The sequence below is a fragment of the Labrus mixtus genome, chromosome 11, assembly GCF_963584025.1.
Source record: "Labrus mixtus chromosome 11, fLabMix1.1, whole genome shotgun sequence".
In the NCBI taxonomy this organism is placed as follows: domain Eukaryota; kingdom Metazoa; phylum Chordata; class Actinopteri; order Labriformes; family Labridae; genus Labrus; species Labrus mixtus.
The window spans coordinates 21509033-21530662 of record NC_083622.1 but is presented as its reverse complement, the minus strand read 5'-3'; the positions used below and the strand labels follow the sequence as shown (position 1 = coordinate 21530662).

General features: G+C 41.9%; 3 protein-coding genes across 4 annotated transcripts; 1 reads left to right on the top strand and 2 right to left on the bottom strand.

Annotated features, from left to right (window-relative positions):
- The first annotated feature begins 236 nt into the window (after positions 1 to 236).
- On the top strand, positions 237 to 11723 carry si:dkey-34d22.1 (discoidin, CUB and LCCL domain-containing protein 1). 2 transcript variants are annotated; one of them, XM_061050896.1, is made up of 15 exons: positions 237 to 390; positions 2989 to 3213; positions 3816 to 3953; positions 4960 to 5011; positions 5101 to 5173; positions 5267 to 5400; positions 5543 to 5580; positions 6492 to 6683; positions 7175 to 7287; positions 8525 to 8699; positions 8799 to 8891; positions 9056 to 9149; positions 9353 to 9390; positions 9470 to 9577; positions 10840 to 11723. In XM_061050896.1, the coding sequence occupies exons 1-15, from the start codon at positions 288 to 290 to the stop codon at positions 11232 to 11234; spliced, it is 1971 nt and encodes a 656-aa protein (XP_060906879.1). In that variant the 5' UTR covers positions 237 to 287; the 3' UTR covers positions 11235 to 11723. The 2 variants fall into 2 exon arrangements, with proteins under 2 accessions (XP_060906879.1, XP_060906878.1); XM_061050895.1 differs by having other exon boundaries at positions 9467 to 9577.
- Positions 11524 to 14904, bottom strand: si:ch211-79k12.2 (uncharacterized protein LOC568844 homolog). The gene is made up of 3 exons (XM_061050897.1): positions 14697 to 14904; positions 14277 to 14532; positions 11524 to 14194 (listed from the first exon to the last, which is right to left on the bottom strand). The coding sequence occupies exons 1-3, from the start codon at positions 14718 to 14720 to the stop codon at positions 12705 to 12707; spliced, it is 1770 nt and encodes a 589-aa protein (XP_060906880.1). The 5' UTR covers positions 14721 to 14904; the 3' UTR covers positions 11524 to 12704.
- A 548-nt stretch (positions 14905 to 15452) lies between these two features.
- wu:fe05a04 (zinc finger protein 236) lies at positions 15453 to 21207 on the bottom strand. The gene is made up of 4 exons (XM_061050863.1): positions 20825 to 21207; positions 20134 to 20683; positions 18852 to 19813; positions 15453 to 18405 (listed from the first exon to the last, which is right to left on the bottom strand). The coding sequence occupies exons 1-4, from the start codon at positions 20915 to 20917 to the stop codon at positions 17644 to 17646; spliced, it is 2367 nt and encodes a 788-aa protein (XP_060906846.1). The 5' UTR covers positions 20918 to 21207; the 3' UTR covers positions 15453 to 17643.
- Positions 21208 to 21630: the final 423 nt, after the last annotated feature.

The window sequence follows — 21630 nt, the reverse complement described above, 5'->3', positions numbered from 1 at the left end:
GCAGTGTTGGCATTTTATTGAACGTGAGTAAATCATTAGTGTAACCACCCCAACGGCGGATCTCAGATCAGCACACACCTACCAAACAGACCACCCATATTTGGGAATGGAATGCGTGGGTTTATGTGATTGACAGAAACGAAGAGCCAATGAGAGGTCGAGTTCACGCCTCTTAGCCAATAGTAAATAGTCAGAACTTTGTAGACTACTACAACTTTCAACAGCAGCCAGCACATCGGGCTGTCGGAGCTTGCACCTTACTTTTAGATGCAGAGCTCTGGGAAATCATGCTGGGAAAGTACGAAAACATCTGGGATGCTGTGAAGTCTTTTGTCGCTGGTTTCTGGATTACTATCAGTGTCTGTTCTGTTTGTGTTCACGGCCAGGAGGGTAAGAAAACGACTATTTATCAGACCGTTCAAGATAAAGAATGTAGCAGGAGAGTTTATTTCTAAGATCTTGTTAGCTTAGGCTACTGCTAAAACTACTAGCCCACTGGTCTCCAAACACTAAAAAATAGCATGCACATTTTAATTGAATGGTAGACTACATCTGTATATGTAGTGAAATAGTTAAAAGTTAGTGATAGTAGTACTAGCATAGCCTGCTGTAAACAGAATTTGCATCCTACTTAGGCTCGTCATTGTCATATAAACGCCAGACTTTCAGATGGTTACACCTTTACCCAAGCGTGTATTTTATAATGTACAAGCTGCTGACCGTTTTCAGACAAGTCTACCTCGAACCTAGAGATACTAACACTAGTTTGGCTTAACTCTGTGTGTTTAGGTTAGTGGTCTAAAAACAGTATCCAGGTAGGCACAAAGGTCGACCATGTGATGTCATGGTTGCATTCTTTACATGCTCTTCCCTTGTGCATGTTTACCTTCTGATCCTAGCCTACTTTTCCCACAGGTTTTCTTTCCAAACAGCAGTGAAGTATGATTCACATTCACCATGAACAAAGACAAACAGAGAAACAATTTACTGCCCCGCAGACCATGACTGTAACACCACAAATCTCTTTTCGTTGTTTTTGTCTCTGTTGGGAAGACGATTAAGTCTGGGGTCAATTACTTCCTCTGAATCACAATGAGCTTGCTGCAAAGTATGCAAAGAGCTTTGGTGGGGCCCGGTTAAGGGGGGGGAAACATATAGCAGCTTGGTGTTGAAACTTTGTGATTGACACACAAGACAGGATAAGGCAATGTAGTGACAGGTAACACAGGTGAACATCCCGTCTGCTAGTGTAGACCTGCAAGGACCTGCCAGCATGTGGAAAACAATGTCATTGGGATTCTTGGGATTGCTCTCCTGCCACCCAGTAAGTTTATAATCCACCTTTTAAGTTTTTTCAGAACAGGCTGATCACATACCCAACTCTCTGTATGAAACAAAAAACAGACATGTCTTGAGAAAAGGTTTAGTGAGCAGGGAAAGATGACCAGCCAGCCATCCAGAACTTCCCCAGCATTGTAGCTTCTGAGGCCTCCCAGCGGAAGTTGACAGATTCACGCTCGGTTGCCCACAGTAACAGCGTGTCGCTGTGGCATTTCCAGGCAGTCATTTGGGGTTTGCTGAGGGGAAATAACATCTGAAGGTTTATGGTATTGTTAGGAGCTGAAGAGTTGTCGGGAAGTAGGGGGAACGGCTGGTACCGCATGACGCAGGATGTGTACATGTGTGACACGGCGAGGGGAAGGTCATGCTCCGGTTACCCCTCTACAAATCTCCTGTAGCCTTATATGGAAGACAAGGACAAGGATGATGTGAGGGCTTAGATTGACCCTGGTGCCTTTTTCAAGTTTTGACCATTCTTGGAACATGTCAACACTTGACATTTTGTGTATGTGTGTGTTTGGGGGGGGTGGGGGGGGTTTAGATTCTGCCGCCCCCATAGCACTTATATCTGTGTGACACTTGTGGGAATTGACTCATCTATTTCCTGCAACCCACGGAGCTGTTAGAGGATAAATATTTGTGTTTTCTGCTCCAGTCAAAAGTGTTAGTCACTTCAGGCCAGAGGATGTCATGAATCAACCATGAAATAAAATTCTTCATGGTAGGAGTTCTACGTAAATGAAAATAGAATAATCTTTATACCAATATTAAGACTATAAGCATTACAATTACAAAAGTATCTCTGCATTATATCCAGTGTGTGAAAGTCTGAGGAGTACTTTTCTCTCTGTCCGTTGTTTCATCAAACATTTGATCAGAATAAACATGACCTGTCTGCTGTGCATGATTAGAAAAGACATGTTACTTATCTGTCCTGAAATAGTGCAATAACAACACCCTAAATATTCTGAGGATTGACTTTATGACTAAATGTCAACGGTAGAGGAATTTGTTGTTATTTTAACTTGAGGTGCTCAGCTGATTACTCTTTATGCACTGGCACAGATGTACACAAAGTTACTCAGGGACAATTAGTTATTAAGTAAACAAAAATTCCACAGTTTTGTGGGAGATCATTTTTTTTGGGGTCATTTATTGTGGAGATAGGACAGTGGATAGATTTGGAAATCAGGATGAGAGAAAGGAGCCTCAGGTCGGATTCGAACCCGGGCTGCACGCTTGGAGGACTATAGCCTCCGTATACGGAGCGCGCGCACTTACTACTACACCACCAGCGCCCAGTTAGTACCTTTTTAACAGGATTGCTACAATCTGGCAACTGAAACAATCAGGCAACTAGTTCAAATTTATTTTTGAATAATTATAATCATTTCAGTGATTAAACTTCAACAACACTTAAAACTCAACATTTTGTTTCTCTAAAAGTTTAAGCCAGCACAAAAAAACTCATGAAGAAGTTTATTAGGTGATTCTGGACAAACATGACCCATCGCTTCAACTCTATGAGCCATTGCATGTTCATAAGAACGTGGTGTTGATCTAACTCTATAACAAACCTACCCCTAAAAACATCTCCTGATGATTTACTTTGTGAACTGTCGGCTTGTTGTCCTTGCATTGTTTCAGGTAATGGCTGTGGACACACAGTGCTGGGCACAGAGTCTGGCACGCTGGCCTCTCAGAACTACCCAGGCACATACCCCAGTAACACCTGGTGTATGTGGAGGCTCCGTGTGCCAGAGGGGCGAATGCTGCGACTGCTGTTTGGGGATTTTGACATCGAGAACAGTCCGGGGTGCAGAAACGGCTCTCTTGTGATCACAGACAAGAACAGAGGGGAACAGATTCTGGGTAAGCTGAATGTTAAACTAAAGTTTGTGTCTCCTCTTATGTTAATCCTTTTCTAAAACAGCCCTGAATTTTTGTCTAATGCTATATTTAATTCTTGCCATGATTGTGGAATACACACTATGCATGCCTTTCCATTGACACAGGCAAACCCGTTTTATGCAAGAGATATGTGCATCACTTCCAACCAGGTGTATCAAGTTGTGCCTTGAGGGCATACAATTCTGACATCGCACTAAATTAAGTGTTGAGAAATGCAGGCATTACAAATGTTCTTTTTGGCTGCCTTTGTGTCCATTATCACATTCCACTGATCCTGGCTCAAGGTTCTTTTTATTCAGTTTTCTCTGATGAGAAGCTGTTCCTACATGCAGATTTTCAATATTATAGTATATATAGCTTTACAGACCAATATAGCTTTGCTCTTTTCTATACAGCTGTTATGGGTTACAAACAAATCAGGAAATGATTGTCATGGTAACTTAGCCTTCAGTCATCCACATCTGTTGATACATGTTAGCTTGCAGTTCATGCAGATGTCTGTTTAAATGTTTTTGTGTGCTCTTATGGATGTAGATTGTGGGTGTGGGTGTGTGTGTTTACAGGCCCAGTGTGCGGGAGGCTCGATGCATCGCAGAGGAATGTGACACTTAGGAGCAATGAAGTGATGATTACCTTCAGGTCAGGCCCACACCTCTCAGGACGAGGATTTCTACTGTCGTATGCCACAGACCAGTACCCAGGTATGATATTTAGAGCCGGTTAGTATTCTTTTGAAAGTTTCACATGCTCATAATTTTGTCTCTCGTCACATCAGCAGTTCAGTTATAAACATCCAGAATGTAGCTTGACTTACTTGTAGTTTGACTTGAACTTCAAAAATATTGTTAAACACACACTGACTGTGTGAACATTTTCCAGTGTGTGTTGTGTGTGAGTCACTTCTTATTGGCATTCATTCTCCATCGCTATCTCTGCCGTGGTGGGGTTGCTCAGAAAGCCAGAGACAGGCTCCTTCTTCGAGGGCTGAATGGAGTGAGGCCTCAGGCCTCGGTCTATCCCATGTAGGGGCTGGATTTCTTTTCTCAGCCCACAAACACCCCCCCACTCCCCCCCATTTCATCAGCACAACAGCTCCAGTCCAAGACTATTACACATTTACTCGAACCGAGAGGCTGATAATTTAGCATTAGTTTCTGCTCAATTTAACTTTTTTTTTTTAGAGCTCACATACATTTGTTTAGGGGTTGAAACTTCAACATTTTAGAATAGTGAACTTAAATAACAATAAGGTTCTTCCTGTGTATCATTTTCATAACCATGTGGGCTTGTTTTGTCTGAATACTGGTCTATATTTAGAGATAGCTTCCTTTTGGCTGAAGTCGTCTAGTACAATATGTATCATAGTTTCCTGTTTTTACCGAGTTGTTTATGAAATCTGGCGGTGTCTAGGTGTCTGGAGCTAAGCCCATGTCCAGACGCACAAACCACTGTCTGTTAACTCTGATCGCACGAGAACCATCCACTGTACTCGTGAACTGTGACAAAATCACAGAAACAAAGGGCTTAGTCACATGAACAGTGACGACCGCTCATCCCCCAATATAGAACACATAGAACATGCTAGACTGTCTCACACAGAGTCTGATTGTGTGATGTTTGGTGAATGCAGGGGGAATAATGTAAGCTTGGGATGCATGATATGAGTTCAAATTCTGTGGAGTAATATTTTTTTTTCATCTGTAACAGATCTCATTTCTTGTTTACAACGAGGATCTCATTTTAGCTGGCAGCATTTTAGGTAAGTGGTTGACCTCTAGATATGTTGTAATAAAATCAGTTTCAGTAGAGCAGTGAGTGTTACTTACATGTCAATCTGCTGTTTCTTAGCATGTACTGCCCTGCTGGATGTAAGGATGTCACGGGAGATGTTTGGGGGAACTCTGAGCAGGGTTACAGAGATGTAAGTAATCCACATTTCATTTATACCGAGCTTTCTCCTAAAGCATTTTTTCAATAATGTCTAAAAGTGCTCCATATGTTCCCTCTGCTGCAGACCTCAGTCTTGTGCAAGGCTGCTGTCCATGCTGGAGCTGTGGCTGATAGTCTGGGAGGTCATGTCACAGTGAAGCGTGAGAAAAGTCTCAGACTCTATGAATCCACCTTCGCCAACGGAATCCTTTCAATAATGTGAGTTTGCTTTTATTTTGTTTCTAAAGCCATAATGTGATCAAGTCAATGCCATTGTGAGTGTCTTAGAGTGCAAAAAAAAGGGTTTTAATTGATTTTTTGTTTTTGGTGTACTGACCTTTTAACTGTCCTCCATTGACAGGGGATCAATATCTGAGAAGAAGCTGCTCTTTAGTCAAGGTACAAGTACGACATTACCTTATCACTACATGTTACACTTTTTGAAAGGACAGACCCAGTGTTTAGAATATTTGAACACATTTACTATAAGAAGCATGATTATTTTCAGTCCCGCTGTCAGGTTCTTAAGGGCGCACTCACACTAGGCAAAGTTGTCCTGTACCGGGTTTAACCACGATTTAACCCCCCCCTCTTCATTCTCCCGCTGGCCTGCACTCACACTGCTCCAGGACTAACCGGGCCTGAGCACACTTGTACATAACGTTGTAATACAACACATGAATGGCTTTATGTATTTATGAAGCATGCTTAGTTTACCAGACAGGCGGACTCGAAACTGAAAAATAAAAGGGACGTGCGGTCGAGTCCACATCGGAGAACAACACAGAGAACATGACAGCTACTTTACTGACTTTGTGTCTTATTTTGAGTCATTTTAGTCAGATACAGCCAAAACACTCATTAATGAAGGCTGTCAACGTTGTGTACGCGTGCTTGTGCTCGTGAATGAACTGTACCGTGCCGAAGCACATCTCTTCCAAGCGTGCCAGGGCCAAGGAAGTGTACCTTACCTGAGCACAGATCTAAGCACTCACACTATCAAAGGAACTGGACTTTAGGGGTGCAGCGTGCTTAGGCACATTATGGATTGCCTAATGTGAGTGTGCCCTAAGAAATACTCAGACCGGCATTCCTTTTACGATGTTTGAAAAAAACAAAAAACATCCTGATTGATGCAATTCCTTTGGAAATGTCCAGCCCTAAAGGAGCAACATGTCACTCTGACACATAGCGTTTCAAATGGCTACTTCAGTAGATGTCTTACCTTTAAATATTAATGTTAAATTTGAATAGAAAACTTTCTGGGTTAACTTGTATATGTCTGTCTTTTTCCTCTGGTCCACAAACAGAATGCAAAAACATCCTGAGTGTTTCTGGTTTGAATGCCTCGTCTTTCCGTGATAAGCAGAGCCAAGAGGGAACAACGTTCTGGTCCTCCAGAAACATGGGTACCGGCCATGAGGCCCTAACCTGGGTTGCAGACAGTAATGATCCAGACCCGTGGGTGGAGCTGGAGATAAGTGATCGAAGCACTATCACAGGTAAATAAAAATAATATCATTTTTTATTTTATTTTACAAAACATGCTGATTTCTTTTTTTCAGGAGTGTTTATGCTGTGTTAAAGGATAGGTCAGGTGTTTTTCTGGATATATTTCATTGTCAATAAATCCTTCTACATTAGTGAATGGATCAGAACAGATAACAAGTATTGTATTCTTATTTTAAAAAGGGTTATTTCTCTTTGCCACTGACCTCCATCATTGTCCAAAAGCTATTACTACACATCAGTGAGTGAAAGTTGTACTGGTTGGCATTTGAGTGTAGAGAGGTCAAACAGTATAGACAGGTGGCCCCACACGTCTTGGTCTGTTTAAGAGATTATTTGAAAGAGAGAAACTGAAACACAATTTACTCAGATAATATTGAAATTGTTTATCAGTTTGTTAATTCAGATATTTACTTCATTATTATGTGAAACTATCATCAAATGTTGAGCGACAAACTAAAAACAGCGTTCTCTTTTGTTTCAGGAATAATTACAATAGGATCAAACGAGTACTACATCGAGTCCTTCATTCTTCTCTTCAGCAAGGACAGAAAAAATTGGAAGCTTTACAAAGGCGCCCTCAGCAAAGAAAAAAAGGTGCTCATTGTTCTGCATTCACTGATGTTAGCTTTTTGGTTCTTATTCAGTCAAAAAGAAAAGGGGCCTTTCTCAAACTACTCCCTACACCCTCTCCATGCACACACCCCTCCCTTTGTTTCACTGAGGGCAGTCCAAAACATCTGACGGTGAAGTGAGAGTGGCTTGTTAATCCCTCCAATAACGAGGCTGCATGATGATGGCTTACAGAACAGGTGTATGTTAGATTGGATGGTATTAATAACCAAAGCAATACAAAATAAGAAAACAAACAATTAAATAAAACACTTAATGAAGCATATTTATTTGTCAAACCAAACTGAATGTTGACATTAGCTGATAAACATATCAAATAAAAAAACAACCCAAATATTCAAATAATGGAAAAAATAAAGGAGTTTCACCTTATTGTTGAGGGAGGAAGTGACGCTCACTCACAGTGTAACACACCATCGTTGTCATGGGAGACGCTCCATACAGAAAAATTCTGCATTATCAGCAGAACAAATTTACACACCTTCCAAAAAGATAAAAATAGTCAAATTATATAAATGTGTAAATTAAAAAAGTTAACATTATACTTCGGATCTTTTTCTAGTCTTAAAGAACGGTTCATGTGTTTATTTGACAGTGAAGTGTTTTGTTTACAGGGAGTTACAAAAACTGAGCATTTGATAAACAGCAGATTGAAATTATGTTAAAATTAGAAACCCCACCAAATATGTAGGATTGAATTCTGTCTCGAATTGTTGAGTGGTTTGAATGAGTCTGCTTGATATTTATTTAGACAACTTATTATTTGAGTTACATAAAATCATGGTTGTCTAAAGTTCCTGTTTCCATGGGAGTGAGGGGAGTTCTTCCCAAACCTTGACGAAGGGTACTTCATTCAGCTGATGGCGTGACGTCAGATGTTAAATCGGTGCTGGAGTGTGAGTGGAGAGGAAGCAGTTTGAAAAAAGGCCTCTGCTGTGCAAACTGAATGAACACTAAAATAAAAACAAGATACCAGTGTACACAGTAGACAAATATCTGTTGATATGCCTAATTATTTGTTTTATTTAACGTTGATTTGTGTCGTTGTTTTGACTGTTTTTTGCTTAATTTAATTTAATTGTAAAGGCACTTTGTAACTTGTATTTGAACAGTGCTTTATAAATACAGTTGTTATTATTATTGTTGTTAGTACTTCCTGGTGTTCTCTGGGATGATATAACCTGGTTGTTGTGGTCCCCAGGTGTTTAAGGCCTACACTGATGGCCACCTCAGGGTTCTCAACAGCCTCTTTCCTCCTGTGGTGGCTCGGTTTGTCCGTTTACAGCCGCTGAGCTGGCATGGCCGAGCCTCGACTCAGGTCCAAGTCTTGGGCTGTCCTGTTGCCAAGGTCACCCCAAGGTCACGCTCAGGCATTGGTTTGTAGTCCCACCTTCTTATCCCCCCAAAATCTCTTGACAGTATCGATGTCCTTGTGAAGAGAAGTCTGTGCTCATGATATTGTGATGTGAAAACAGAATCTCCATCCATCAAAGTGAACATGGATACACCACGACCCAGCCCCACTCCTGCCACCACTAAGGGCCCAGTGTTAGTGGAGACGAGACTAAGTGTGTACCTTTTATAGCTCCTAAGCTCTGTGTGTTCATTAACTTTTAATATCAAGATACATGTCAAATGAGTAAAACCTTTGCAACATGTAACGTCAATAAACTGCATTCCTTCCTCACATTTGTACAACTTTTTGCTCACTCTGTCACTTCCTGTCCTGCAGGCTCCAGTCAGCCCGTCATCGTGGCAGTGGGAGTGGTCCTGGCCCTGATAATGTGCGGCAGCTGTTTGTTGGCTGGAGTCTGGTGGAAACGAAGGTACCACATTTGAAATAGATTCTCATTTTCTCAAGTATCATGCTCAGATAATCTTTTGAGTCATTCATTACTGAGACAGGCACAAATACATTTTTCTGTCAACCATTAAATCCACTAATCATTGTCGCTCCTCTAGTGATCGCACACTTAAGAAACTATGTCCAGCTCCTCAATGCTTTCTGTCCATCTCTTTATCTGTGCAGGAAAAAAGAATCACAAATGAAGTACTCTCTCCCCACAAGTAAGTCGAGTGCTCTTAAACCATGTTCCTTTTTTCAAATGTGAAATCCTCTACATCTGTATGCTTATGTGTCAAGTAGGTTGTCAGAGTTTCCAGGCAAAGAGTCTCCCCTGCCCTCAGTCAGAGCTCATCTCCTACCCTCTGGAAAGAAATGTTCACGATGCTCTACCAAGCCCTCCTCTTAACGGTGAGTTTTCATTCTTAACTACTCTCTATTTGCTGACATTTTCATCAGCCATTCAGAGTTTACTGGTGATCCAAAGTTTTGAGCCCTGCCTTCCCTCCTCCATGTTTCCTGCCCTAACACTCTTGGCTTCAGTGGTCAGTTTGAGAAGCTCCTACCAGGCCTAACAGGCAAACAGTCCTCTCCACGGGTGCTCCATTCTTTCACCCCAGCTCAGCCCATCAGCCAGCCACAGTATAAACATTCCTTTCTTTGGTCCACAGAGCCTCTCTGAAAGAGACCCTTTAATTGGAGCTCGATAAAGGGCGCTCAGCCTACTCCCTGCCCACCACCACCAGTTTCCCGCCCTCCCCTGCCTCCTCCATCCCCTCCCCCAGCAAGGGGGCCCTTCACTGAGAGGTGCACTGATAAACAGGACAGAGGGTCAAAGCTAAGACAATCAAGCCCTCACTACAGCCTGTCTAATTAAAATAGTTCTGGTTCTGTTTAGCACAAAATTCAAAACTCCACCAACTCATTTAGTTCCACCATTTAACTGAAACTGGACTATTGTAAAGCAACCCTAACATTCTCCTGCGCTCTTGCTACTCTCTTCGTTTCCATGGTTCCCGTATACAAGCTACTTTGTAGTATGGACATGTACTCATATGTTTAAAGAAATTAATTTATCATGAAACCAGTGAAATGTACTTACTCCACATCCACTCCATATCCTTACCCTGTGGATATGGTGCTCAAGATAAGAGTTTGAGAGTTACTTTAATCCTGGTTAATTAGTTAGTTAGAAAGTTAGTTGTGAATGGTTATATTGATTGATTTAATCGTTTATGTACAGAGGAATTTCTCAGAATATATAGTAAGAAGAGTTATTCTTGTGGCTGGCAGCTTTTTGTAGCAAAAAGAAAAGAGTAGAAAATCAACCTGACAGCACATCTTCGATTCACACATTATTTGTTTGTTTGAACTGAAAAAAAATGTTGGTGTAAAAGAAGGTTTATTGGCCACTTTACGAGGGGTTGTTTGTTTTTGGCTGAGACCAGTAACTTCTTGTATTCTACACTGGTTGCCCAGCAACTGTTCAGAGCTGTCAGTGCCTACAGAAGTGACGTGGACATGGAAGTGAAAAATACTACAATGAATACTAAACAGATCAATACTGGAAACTGAAATGTTTTTTTTTAGCTGAAACCAATGCCAATATTTCTTTAATCTCAAATCACTATCATGCTGGTTTTGACTCGTTTTCTGTTTGCTCATCTTTTCAGACTATGCTGAGCCCGCTGTCGGACAGAAAGTCGGGTCAACATTTAGACCCTCCTCGGATGAGGGCTACACCACCCCGTTCTCTTTCAGCCATTATGACACTCCTGGGAGCCTGCCAGAGTACGCAGAGCCTCTTCCCCCGGAGCCCGAATACGCCACCCCGTTCAGCGAGCAGCCCTCTGAGTCACATGGACCTCCTGTACCAGCACTCAGCGCTGGTACCAGGACGATACCCAGCCGTTCCCAGTATGACTGCCCCTCACACAGGATGCTGTCGAATGGCTACTGCACGCCCGCTCTACACACCAACGGCCCACGCCCAATCAGTGTGGTCTACGCTGAGCCCAAGTCATGTGACTCGTTACTACAGAAGCACACATATGAGGAGCCTTTGTAAGCAGCTTAGACATAAAGAACAAGACTCTTATGAGATCAAATGTGGCGGGACCAGAGGGTGAGCTCAACTGGACACAAAGCTGGACAGTGTTGTCCAAAGTGTGCTCATGCTGACAGAGCTGCACTCCAGTGGTGAGCCAAAAGTCTACAAGTAACAGCGAACTACTTTGCATATATAGTTCACTGATCTGAGAGACATATGGATGCAAATATTTCCTTTACACGTTGTACAACGGAAATATCCTGTGATGCACTGAAAAAAACAAACATGTTCAGTGGTGCCTCAGAGACAGTTTATTAATGAAATGTTTTATCACAAGCTGCACTTTCAGAAAACATACACGTATGTTTTGACCTACTTAACAGTTAAGTGAAAAAAGAAAACCTACTGAATATGTTACTTGTCCTCACAAAACATTGTATTTATAATGTATAATTTCAACATATTAAAACAAAACTTTTATAAAGCACTATAAATGGTACAAAGTAACTAAGTGGTTGTAATTGTTTCAGAGGTTGTGCATGACCACTAGGGGGCTCTCTTGAGATGTATACCTGTCACAGTAATGCCATTATTTGTCTGCTGATTCTAATTCTTTAGATCATTTTCATCTAATTTAACATAACAAATATTGTTTTAAAAAAAAGACAGCAGACAAGGTGAAGCTGTGTACACGGCGAAGGACTTTCCTTCATATGGAACAAAGCTCCTGGGATTCAGACCACTGCAGTATCCTTGAAGTATCCTACAAGACACACATACCTCAACAAACCTCAGAGCTGTTCTTGCCATCAGTATGGAAAAGGGAGATAATTGTGTAAAATCAACTTTTAAAAACAATTCTAGTGTGTGGCAGTCATGTTATTTTTTAGGCCTTTGCCACTTTACTTTCTATTACTCCATTCAAGGTTGTGTGATTTCTTTTTTTAATTACAGGTCTTGAACACATAAAATCCCTAAAAAAAACAGTAGTAATGAAGAACTGGTGTTGTTTACACTGATTCTTAAAAATGTAAATACTAAAAGGAATATTTGAGAAGACAAACGATTGTAATTTTTTCTATTACAAGGCCTTTTGTTACATCTATAAATGTTACGAAAAGACCCTCAAAAATTTGTATCTTCTAAAAATCCTTCATGATGTCACATTTGTTCCATGTTCTCCACGGCTGAATACAGCACAATAAAACAACTTTGATAACAAACTGAAGTTTGACTGCGGCAGTAGGGTAGTCAGGTCATTATCAAATGGACTAAAAGACAGGTAGTGATGTATTTTCAAAAACAGGCCGTTTGTAATGGGGGGGAAAACTGAAGAACAACTTTTAAAAAAAAATAACATCAAAGCTTTTTCAACTTGAAAGGAGCCTAAATACAGAATATATATTTTTACACAGGTAGTTTACAACACAGTTAATGTTTTAAGCAATGATTCTGGTTTATTCCTAAATTCAGCTTTTTGTAATGATTTCACTCTCCACTGTTAGCGCAGACCCTCTCATTTGTGCTGAAGTCCTTCCTCTGCCCCTCCTCCTCCTCCTCCTCATCTCTGCCCTCGGAGGAGTAGTGCATCAGAGTCTGGTGTCTGTTCCTGGAAGGTGCATCCTTAAAACGCAGGCCACAATCTTCACATGTGTACAGGAGCGCCTCTCGGTTACTGCCTGGGTCTGACGATCTCTCTGACTGAGATTTGCTCCCGTTCCCGACAAGAGGGGCCAGACCGGGACGACCAGGGGAATCTGTGATATTTGAAGCTGCATGCATGTTGCAACCTAGGTTGTTGGGGGTATTTAGGCCAATGGTGGCTTGAGGAAAAGTCTTTGGACGCCCAAGAGGAAAACCATGACCAGGTCCAGCTTCTCCAGCATGTTCAGGTGCCAGTCCGTGGACTGTGCGGTAGTGGAAGCGGATCCCAGAGCGGTTGGAAAAGCCCTTACCACAGAGGCTGCAGATAAAGGGCCTCTCTCCTGTGTGGATACGGGTGTGGATCTTAAGAGCTCCTGACTGAGTGAAGCATTTCCCACAATGGCTACAGCGGTAGGGTTTCTCTCCTGTGTGGGTCCTCTGATGGGCACGGACCCCTGCAAGATGGGGGAAACCCCTGCCACAAAATCGACAGGAATATGGCCTTTCACCTGTGTGAATCCGCCTGTGGATCTTCAGAGCCCCCGACTGGCTGAAACTCTTCCCGCAGTCAGAGCAGGAGTACGGCCGGGCTCCAGTGTGCACATTGAGGTGAATGCGGAGGTTGCTGTGCGAGTTAAAGGCCCTGCCGCACTCTGTGCAAAGGAAGCCAGATTGTTTGTGGGCGTGCTCAGCGCGCTGATGCTGCAGCAACTGTGATGGTCTGGAAAAGGAGGCAGGGCAGTGCATACAGGGATGCTGTGAAAACATGGTTGACACTGCCCCGCCTCTTTCCTCCTGTTGTTGACTGTGAGTTTGTCTGTGCTGATGGTTGCTCAACTGAGAACAGGTAGGAAAGGAGCGCTGGCAAGACAGGCATGGAAAAGGGCTAGAGAGCTGAGGGCAGGGTAAACAAGAGGTTAATGGACAGTGGTGATGGTGAAAATGATGATGGGCATGGGTGTGAGAAAATGGAGAATCTACTGAGCCTTCATGGTGGCTCAGTACCTTGCTGCAGGTTTGGAGGCTGTGATGGCAACACAGACAGGGAAACATGGAGAAGTGGGATGAGGAGCCAGGGTCAGCTCTAGTGGGAGGTAAGTCTGAGGATGTTGCTGGATGTTCTTTGTCTGCCTCCTTTCTGTTGGGGCGGCAGGATGGTCTGGTCTCTAGCTCGGACATAGAGGTGCTGCTTGGTTCAGTGTCTGGTAAGTGAATACTGAGGCTCATTGGAGCAGAGCTGCTAGAGGCCAAAGATTGTCTGGCTTTTAATGTCTCAGATGAAAGTGGAGAAGTGGAGTATGGGCAGCCAGGGCAGGTGCAGGCAGAATGCACATCTAAAGGAAACATGAAAAACAGTTGGATAATGTAAAAAAAATAAGAAAAAAAATGAAGATTAAATTGATGTCAGGCTCTTACCTTTTCTAATAAGTCTCGTCTCTCCTTTGTTCTGTGATGCTGCAGTCTGGATCTCTTTAACAGGCTCTGTCTCTGGCTTCTCTTGAGTTGGTTTAAGTCCAAGTAAAGGACCCCTGAACCCCACTGCCTCACTGGCGCCCTCAGCACCGACGTCGACACCGCCCCATGCTGCGCTCAGCACATCAGGCTGATTCTTCGTGCTGTTTCCAGATGAGACAAGGTCACCGATGAAGTGATGCATCTCCATCCAGGAGGACTGACCAGAAAGTAACGAGGCATTTTTACAGAGAGGGGAAAAGTTTTGTTTAAAAAGTAAAAAAATAAAAACTATAACTCATGTGTTTCATAGTCATAAAGTGAGCTATATTCATGGGTTACCCTACAAATCGCAAGATGAAAATAAAGGGGTTGTGTACTTACAACGTCGCTCTTGCCTTTCTCCATGAATGTAAACAAACGCTGCTGTTGTATCCTGGTCGATCGATTTACTTCATCGATTACTTTTATAAGATTGTACAGAACTATGTTAACTACAGAAAATAAGCATTTTCTTTATTTCATGATTACATCGCTACAGTTGCACACTCCTGTCAGGTCATCTCGTTCCCTAGCATACATTGTGTTTCCGGGTTCCACGATCACGTGACATGAGTTGCTTTTTTTGTTGTTGTTTCCCTCCTATTTGCCCTTGAATGTATTGTTTGGATGAAACTGAATAGCTATGCTACCGTACTATGAAAAACGACATCGTATTTTATTTTATTTTATCAAAAGAAAAACTAAAAATAGGTCGTTATTTAATAAACAAGTAAAAAAAAAAAAAGGTACATTTTTAAATATTAAAAAACATTAATAATTACACTTCTCGTTTCCAGTTAAAGGAATACCAAGAGTATTAGATGGTTACCGAGAGAAAACTGAAAAATTTACAATAAATCCAGGAACAAAAGCACAAGTGTTAAAGACTGAGTAGTCAAGTCAAACTATCTGTGTGAAGTATGCTGATTATACTGAAAGTTTTAATGATCACTAAAGCACCTTAATATTTTTTTATTTCCTGTAAAATAATATCATTACACCTACATTTTGGATCTATGTAAGTGTTTATTTACCTTAAGAAAAAATGTAAAGATATCCGCGGACAGCAAAGGATCACAAACAGAAGAGGACACAATGTCATGTTATTGATCACCATCCTTATTTGCATGTACACAATAATCCATCAATCATGTTTACAGCCGTATAACCATAAATCCAGTGTTTCTTTAAACTTAATACATATAAATAAAACCAAGGAACCAAGTATATATTGCTGAGAGACATCCTGCTGAGAGAAATATTGCATGGACAGGACGTCTATCATCACAAACATTTTTGCTCCAGTGAGAGTTACAAACGTTCGTCAAAATGCAAACAAAGCAGAAACTGGAACTTGGAATGTATTCATTGGACAATTTATATGAAAAAAAGTTCATACTCAATAACCAAAAGCCACACAGTCAACGGTTATGTCAATTTATAATTGTAAAAAGAGTGGGAAAAAAACATCATCATATAGAAGTACAATGGTGGACAAACAGACAAGTTATACTGCAAACCTAAACTGATACAGAGGATGCTGCATTCAGGGCCCAGTTGTTCAAAAAATGTAATCTAGTAAATTATCTACTTGGGAATTCACTTTTCTGCTATCTGTGATAAGTAAATCCATACGACATACATCTCTGTTTTTCAAAGAACTGGTTTGGATCAACCATATCCAGATACAGTACTGACTTTAAAACCTTATGGACTACACAAAACACTTTGCACCACAGACCCAAAATCCACACAAACTAAAAGTTCCTCAATTCCGTTACATTAAACATTTAGATTGATACTACTTTTATGATGGTAAAATCATTCTAATTTTGTTCAACCAATCTGTAAAAGGGTTGCATTTTACTTAAATGTTTTCTGACATTTTGCCTTGAGATCCAGCCTGAACACAACTCTCTGCTTCGATCAGGATACTCTATTTTTGATTTTTTGGATGAAAGTTTTTCAACACAAACTGGAGGTTTAAACCCCCCCCCCCCCCCCAAAAAAAAACTGATTTAATACAATGAATAATTCTGACTTTATTATCATTATTTTTTCTCTCTTGAATGGATCCGATTCAATAACTTCAATCCAAGCAGTTCACTCTTGAACAACTAGGCCCACTGTTTGTTTGCTTCTGCTAACAACCACACTAGAATTTTACACAACAGATCAGCCATACAACTAATAACTGATGATGCTTGGTCCCATATTACTGCCAAACGCCTTTGTCAATGGAAGTATTGCAGTAAGAAAACTGATTAGGCTAGAGTCGTTTTCTTCTTTTTAATTATGGGACTGTGTCAGAAAAATGTTCAGCTGTACTATGGAAGAGCTGAACGTGGATGAAGTACCGAGAGAAATATAATCAATCCAAATAAAAAGTGTAACAAAATAAAGATTTATATGTACAAATAAATCAGATAATAAAAAATGAAACATTGGTCCCAACATAAGCATCCTGAGCTGCGCCTATACCCGCTCATGCATCTTGGCCTCCAGTCCCTCAGGGAATGGTCCGCTCCCCCCAGTTGTTCTTATTTATGTAAAATACATTGACTTACAAATTTGAACAAATTTTATTTATTTTTCCTCTATTGCCTTACATGCAGCAAAAGATCAGTTCTTTATGTTAATGCTATTTTATAATTGCTGTTCTTCATAGCTACCTGAGTAGGGAAGGTGGAACACCATAGCTTCATTTGGAAGATGAGTGAAATGATGCGTCATGTCCACTGTTTTAAGAAACGGTTGTAACCCTGTCATTGAAACCCCTTTTTTTCTGATTGAGTTTTTGTCCTACCAGCTAACGAAGGAAAGCCTGAGTATGTGGTGTTGTAGTCAAGACCACAGTAACCAAGACCAAGTATACCCGAGACCAGAGTGCTTAAGGACCAAGACTTTTAGGGATCAAGACTGAGACCGAGACAAGACCATAAATATCAATGAAAAATCCTCCTCGTGTGTGCAGTGTGTCACACTTTTAAAGCGAAACACCGGGAAGGTTGTAGCTGTGAACTGGGGGGGGATCAAAACTACAAATGTTGTTTAAGAAAGGGTTGTTTGCCTTCTAAAAACAGTAATGACGTGGAAAAATTGCCAATCAGTGGTGGTCTTGACCGCCGGTATTAAATAAAAATCAGGAGTCTGCCGAGTCTGAGGATAAGAAAAGACAGAGTAAAAATTCTTTCAATTCCAAGACAAGACATTCAAAAAGTTGTCTCGAGACCAAGACCCATCTCAAGAACTACAACACTACGATTATGTCACGTTTGTAGTAGGTCTCTCAGGTCTCCTTCTTAATGTCCTTTATCAGTCCAGTGGAAGTTGACAGATCCAAAGGGTCCATTTTGCAGTTCTTCACGTCAGTGTAAGTATCATTTTTGATGTTTTTCAATGCACAGCCTTGAAAGCTATAAGCCTCTGCTGAGATATTAGATTCTTCAGGCTCATTTTTAACAGAAAGGAGAGGAACAGCACTCAGAGCAGACCTTTTCGACAAATCAAATGGTGCTACATAATTTGGAAACTTCTTAATCTCTGTAAACAAATCCATAGGGGCATTCAGCGGCTCTCCAATGGCACCCACTGCCCTGTGTTCATTTGAAACAAGCGGGAAAGCTACTTGAGGCTGGACTATCACAGCTGGAGCTGGAGGTGTTCGACTTTCCGAAGAGGGGAGTGGCAGGCCATCGGTTGGTGTTGTGCAGACAGGAAGAAGCAAAACAAGTTCAGCAGCTGGAAGAAGAGGTTTGTCAAGAGTTAGCTTCCACAATCCATCTGCTGTATTTGAACCAGCAGACACACCCTCAAGCACAAGTCCAGGGTTATGAGACACTGGCACCGATGCAAAAAAGCTGTCTGAAACATCAGCAGTTGCTCTACTAGTTTTACGACCTGATGATTTAGGTCTTGAAGTGCGCCTTTTCATTATTTTTTTTTCGCCTTCTTGAAATGGAGTCGGTGAGTGTGGATTTGAATTGACTGTCTCGGGCATTGTGGTCTCGGATGAAGAGCTCTCTGGGGCTGGGCGTTTCTTGGCAGAACTCTTAAATGAGAAACAACAGATACATCAGTCATTTTAATAAATTATACAAAACATAAGTGAGACAGGTCAGTATAATCAGGGTGGAGAACACCAGAAACTGCCATTTAACGTCAAACCAGACATCCTAAGTCTGCCAAAAAACATCATAAACACTTATTGTTTTCATTAAGACCTTGATTTGGTGTTTCCAGCAAACAGTAAAACCTGAAGGAATCTGACTCTTAAAAAACAAGCCTGGGCCTTCACACATTTTTTAAGCTACCGTTTTAAAATGTCTTTGTCAAAGATGACAACTCAAACCACTCAAAAACCACAGTCCTCACATTCCTTGTTCAGGGTGGTTGTGGTCAGATGTTTAATACTGCTCGTCAGCCTGGAAGTTTTACTTGGCAGATTTAAGGTGTTGAATTTAAGGGAAGGCAAATCATTGAATGCCTCACACTCACCTTAGGCTGAGGTGCTTGTCCACAGGTCTTAAGGTGGCTGTCATAGTTCTGCTGGTGGGGAAAGCCTAGTCCACAGCTTTGACAAAGGCAGGGTGAGTTTCCAGCATGACCACCCATGTGGGACATTAAGAGCAATGCCGATCGGAATCCCTTTCCACACTCAGCACATTTCAGCACCCTCTGGTGAGCCCCGGCATGCTGCTTTAGCTCTTCCGACGTGTCAAATCTCTGTCCACACTGCAAACATCTGATCTGATCCCCTTTTGGCTCCTGATTGCCCCAGCAGCCCGTGTCCTTTTTGTGCTGCTCAAAGTCCTTCTGACTGAGAAACTCCCTCAGACATGCCACGCAGTGAATGCGTTCAGGTTCACACTTGTGTTGCAGGTACAGTTTTGCCAGGCGGAAGTGGCAGCGGCATCGGACGCAGGTGTAAGGCAACAAACCAAGATGGGAGAAGCTGTGTTTCAGGAGGGCATTCTTCTTGGTAAAGGACTCCTTGCAATCAGTGCATCTGAAATTGCGATTGCAGGTCTTCTTCCTGTGGCGAACAAGCTGCTTTGTAGAGGAGAAACTGCGGCCACATAATTCACATCCGATTTTCTGCATACATGCACGCTGCTTCACATGATATGCACACGCCTCCAAGGAAGCGAACACGCGTTTGCACAGGTCACACTCGTAATATTGATCCTGAAAGTGATTAATGGCCAAGTGATGTTTCAAATCCTCCTGGTGTGAGAAACCCCTGCGACAAATACGACACTGAAAGCTCTCCGCTCTGGTCTGGGCATGGGTGCGCAGATGGGCACGGTAGCTGCTAATCTGGCAGAAGCGCTTTCCGCATTCAGCACAGCAGTAGGGGCGGGCTCCGGTGTGCAGGTTCATGTGGTCTTGAAGTTTGAATTTGGAAGTCAGCTGGAGACCGCATACGCTGCAGCTGAAGTCACCTGACTGACTCGTGTCTGCAGAAGGGAGAAGGAAATGTAAAGTTTAAACCAGTGGTAAAAGTTCAACCCATTAACGATGTACACTCGGCATCAGCAGAGAAACCAAAAGGCATTATTACAATGCCCTAATCCAGCAACGGTGACCTGTCATTGTGTTTGTTTTTTTTTATAGATTTTGGGAATAAAAGATGTTTCTGGCATAGGAAAACAAGCTGTGCAATTGTTATGACACTTTGAAAGTGTAGTACAGAAATTCCCCACAACTCAAAGTGCTTAAAACATTGTGAATAATACTCCACTGTAGGCTAACAAGTGTACAGGTGATTGAGTCATACCACTGTTTAGTTCATCTTCTTCCTCCTCGTCCTCCTCTTCCTCACACACTTCTGAAACATCACTATCAGAGTCATTCTCTTCGTCGTGTTGCTCTTCTGTCAAACCCTCGGGCTTTCCGTCGTCGACAACTTGCTGTTTACTGTGACTCTGTTCAGTTGTCGGCTGCTCTGGTCCAGAGTTGAGATGGTCTGAAGGAGACGCAGGTTGTTCAGGAAGTCCTCCGTCTTCTTCAGCTTGTACATTTTGTGCAGGAGTTAGGTTTACCACAGGTGGAACTAAACCCACTGCATTTTGTTCCAAACTTGAGGTCTGTTTGACTGAACCTGCGTCTGTCCCATCGTAAGACTGATGGCCCGTGACCAGTAGCCTCTGTTTGAGTGTGGTTGAACGAGTAATAGGAGGGTGACTGGGTGGTAACGACTCATTAGATGATGTGGAGCGGATGGGTGCTTCTCCAACCGAAGTGTCCCGGACATGTAGGGTGTCAGCCGGAAATCCCAACTCAGTTAGCTGGATATCAATGGTGTATTCAATGGACATGACTGCAGGCTGAGGACACATGAAAGATAGCGATGAGCAGGTGCGGAATAAACATTCGGTACTGAAAATTATTTAACAGTTTATGAAAAAATACGCAACTTTTTATGAACACATTGAAGACATTTTCACGTTTAGTGTAATTTGACTTACCTGTCGGGAGACTGCATCTGTGGCTGTGCTCCTGTGTCGTCGTTTTACTTCTCTTTGTTCTTTGTTAAAGAGCTTGGCAATCAAGATGTGCATGCAAATCCACCTGGGACATGCCTCACTGTGCTGTTTCTACCTCGCACACCTGGAAGAGAATGAACTGTGGTGGCAATGCGTCGCTTTGCTTCAGACAGTAAGCTTTACCCTCGGATTTATCCTTTTATCCATGGCAATATTGCTGGCACATTTGATAAGACACAGGAAAAGATTCACCAACTCAACGTGCAAAATGAATGACGACGGATAAGCGTTTTGCAGGCTACAAACTCTCACACGACACAATGGTTAAGGGGAAAGGAAAACACAAATGAGCGTCGCAAGAGGAAGTGGCTGTCGGCACTCGAGCACACCCCGTGTCTTGGGGCGGTATTACAAGGCTTGACCAGCAAGTCAAATTTACACTAACTTGCTGTTTCTGTGGTTTTTTCTTCACGTTTTGTCAAGTCTGCCCGTTTATACTTCTATGCTCAATTTGAACGGGGTAAATTGTACCTTTACTATAGAAGAATTATCAATATACATATTGTTATACTGAAAATGCATGAACATAATCACATCTAGAAACCTTAATTGATGCACATTAGTTTCAAGTAAATATTCCTTAAGTAGATCTAATACAAAAAGGATTTACTGGTGCTTAAGTAATGTATCAACCAGATCGTATCAGAGACTAAACATCTGACATATTTTATATATATATATATATATATTAAGCACAATTAAAACACAATTAGCCACACATACAGCCC

Bases quoted from the DNA above. Each gene is read 5' to 3' on its own strand.
- si:dkey-34d22.1 (XM_061050895.1), top strand. From the start codon at position 288: ATGCTGGGAAAGTACGAAAACATCTGGGATGCTGTGAAGTCTTTTGTC. The intron at 5,581-6,491 runs GTACAAGTACGA...GTCCACAAACAG, and splicing joins GAAGCTGCTCTTTAGTCAAG to AATGCAAAAACATCCTGAGT. The intron at 8,892-9,055 runs GTGTGTACCTTT...CCTGTCCTGCAG, and splicing joins GTTAGTGGAGACGAGACTAA to GCTCCAGTCAGCCCGTCATC.
- si:ch211-79k12.2 (XM_061050897.1), bottom strand. From the start codon at position 14,720: ATGGAGAAAGGCAAGAGCGACGTT. The intron at 14,533-14,696 runs GTAAGTACACAA...CTTTCTGGTCAG, and splicing joins AGAAAGGCAAGAGCGACGTT to TCCTCCTGGATGGAGATGCA. The intron at 14,195-14,276 runs GTAAGAGCCTGA...TGTTTCCTTTAG, and splicing joins GACGAGACTTATTAGAAAAG to ATGTGCATTCTGCCTGCACC.
- wu:fe05a04 (XM_061050863.1), bottom strand. From the start codon at position 20,917: ATGCACATCTTGATTGCCAAGCTCTTTAACAAAGAACAAAGAGAAGTA. The intron at 20,684-20,824 runs GTAAGTCAAATT...ATGTGTCCTCAG, and splicing joins CAGATGCAGTCTCCCGACAG to CCTGCAGTCATGTCCATTGA. The intron at 18,406-18,851 runs GTGAGTGTGAGG...TTCTCATTTAAG, and splicing joins GACAAGCACCTCAGCCTAAG to AGTTCTGCCAAGAAACGCCC.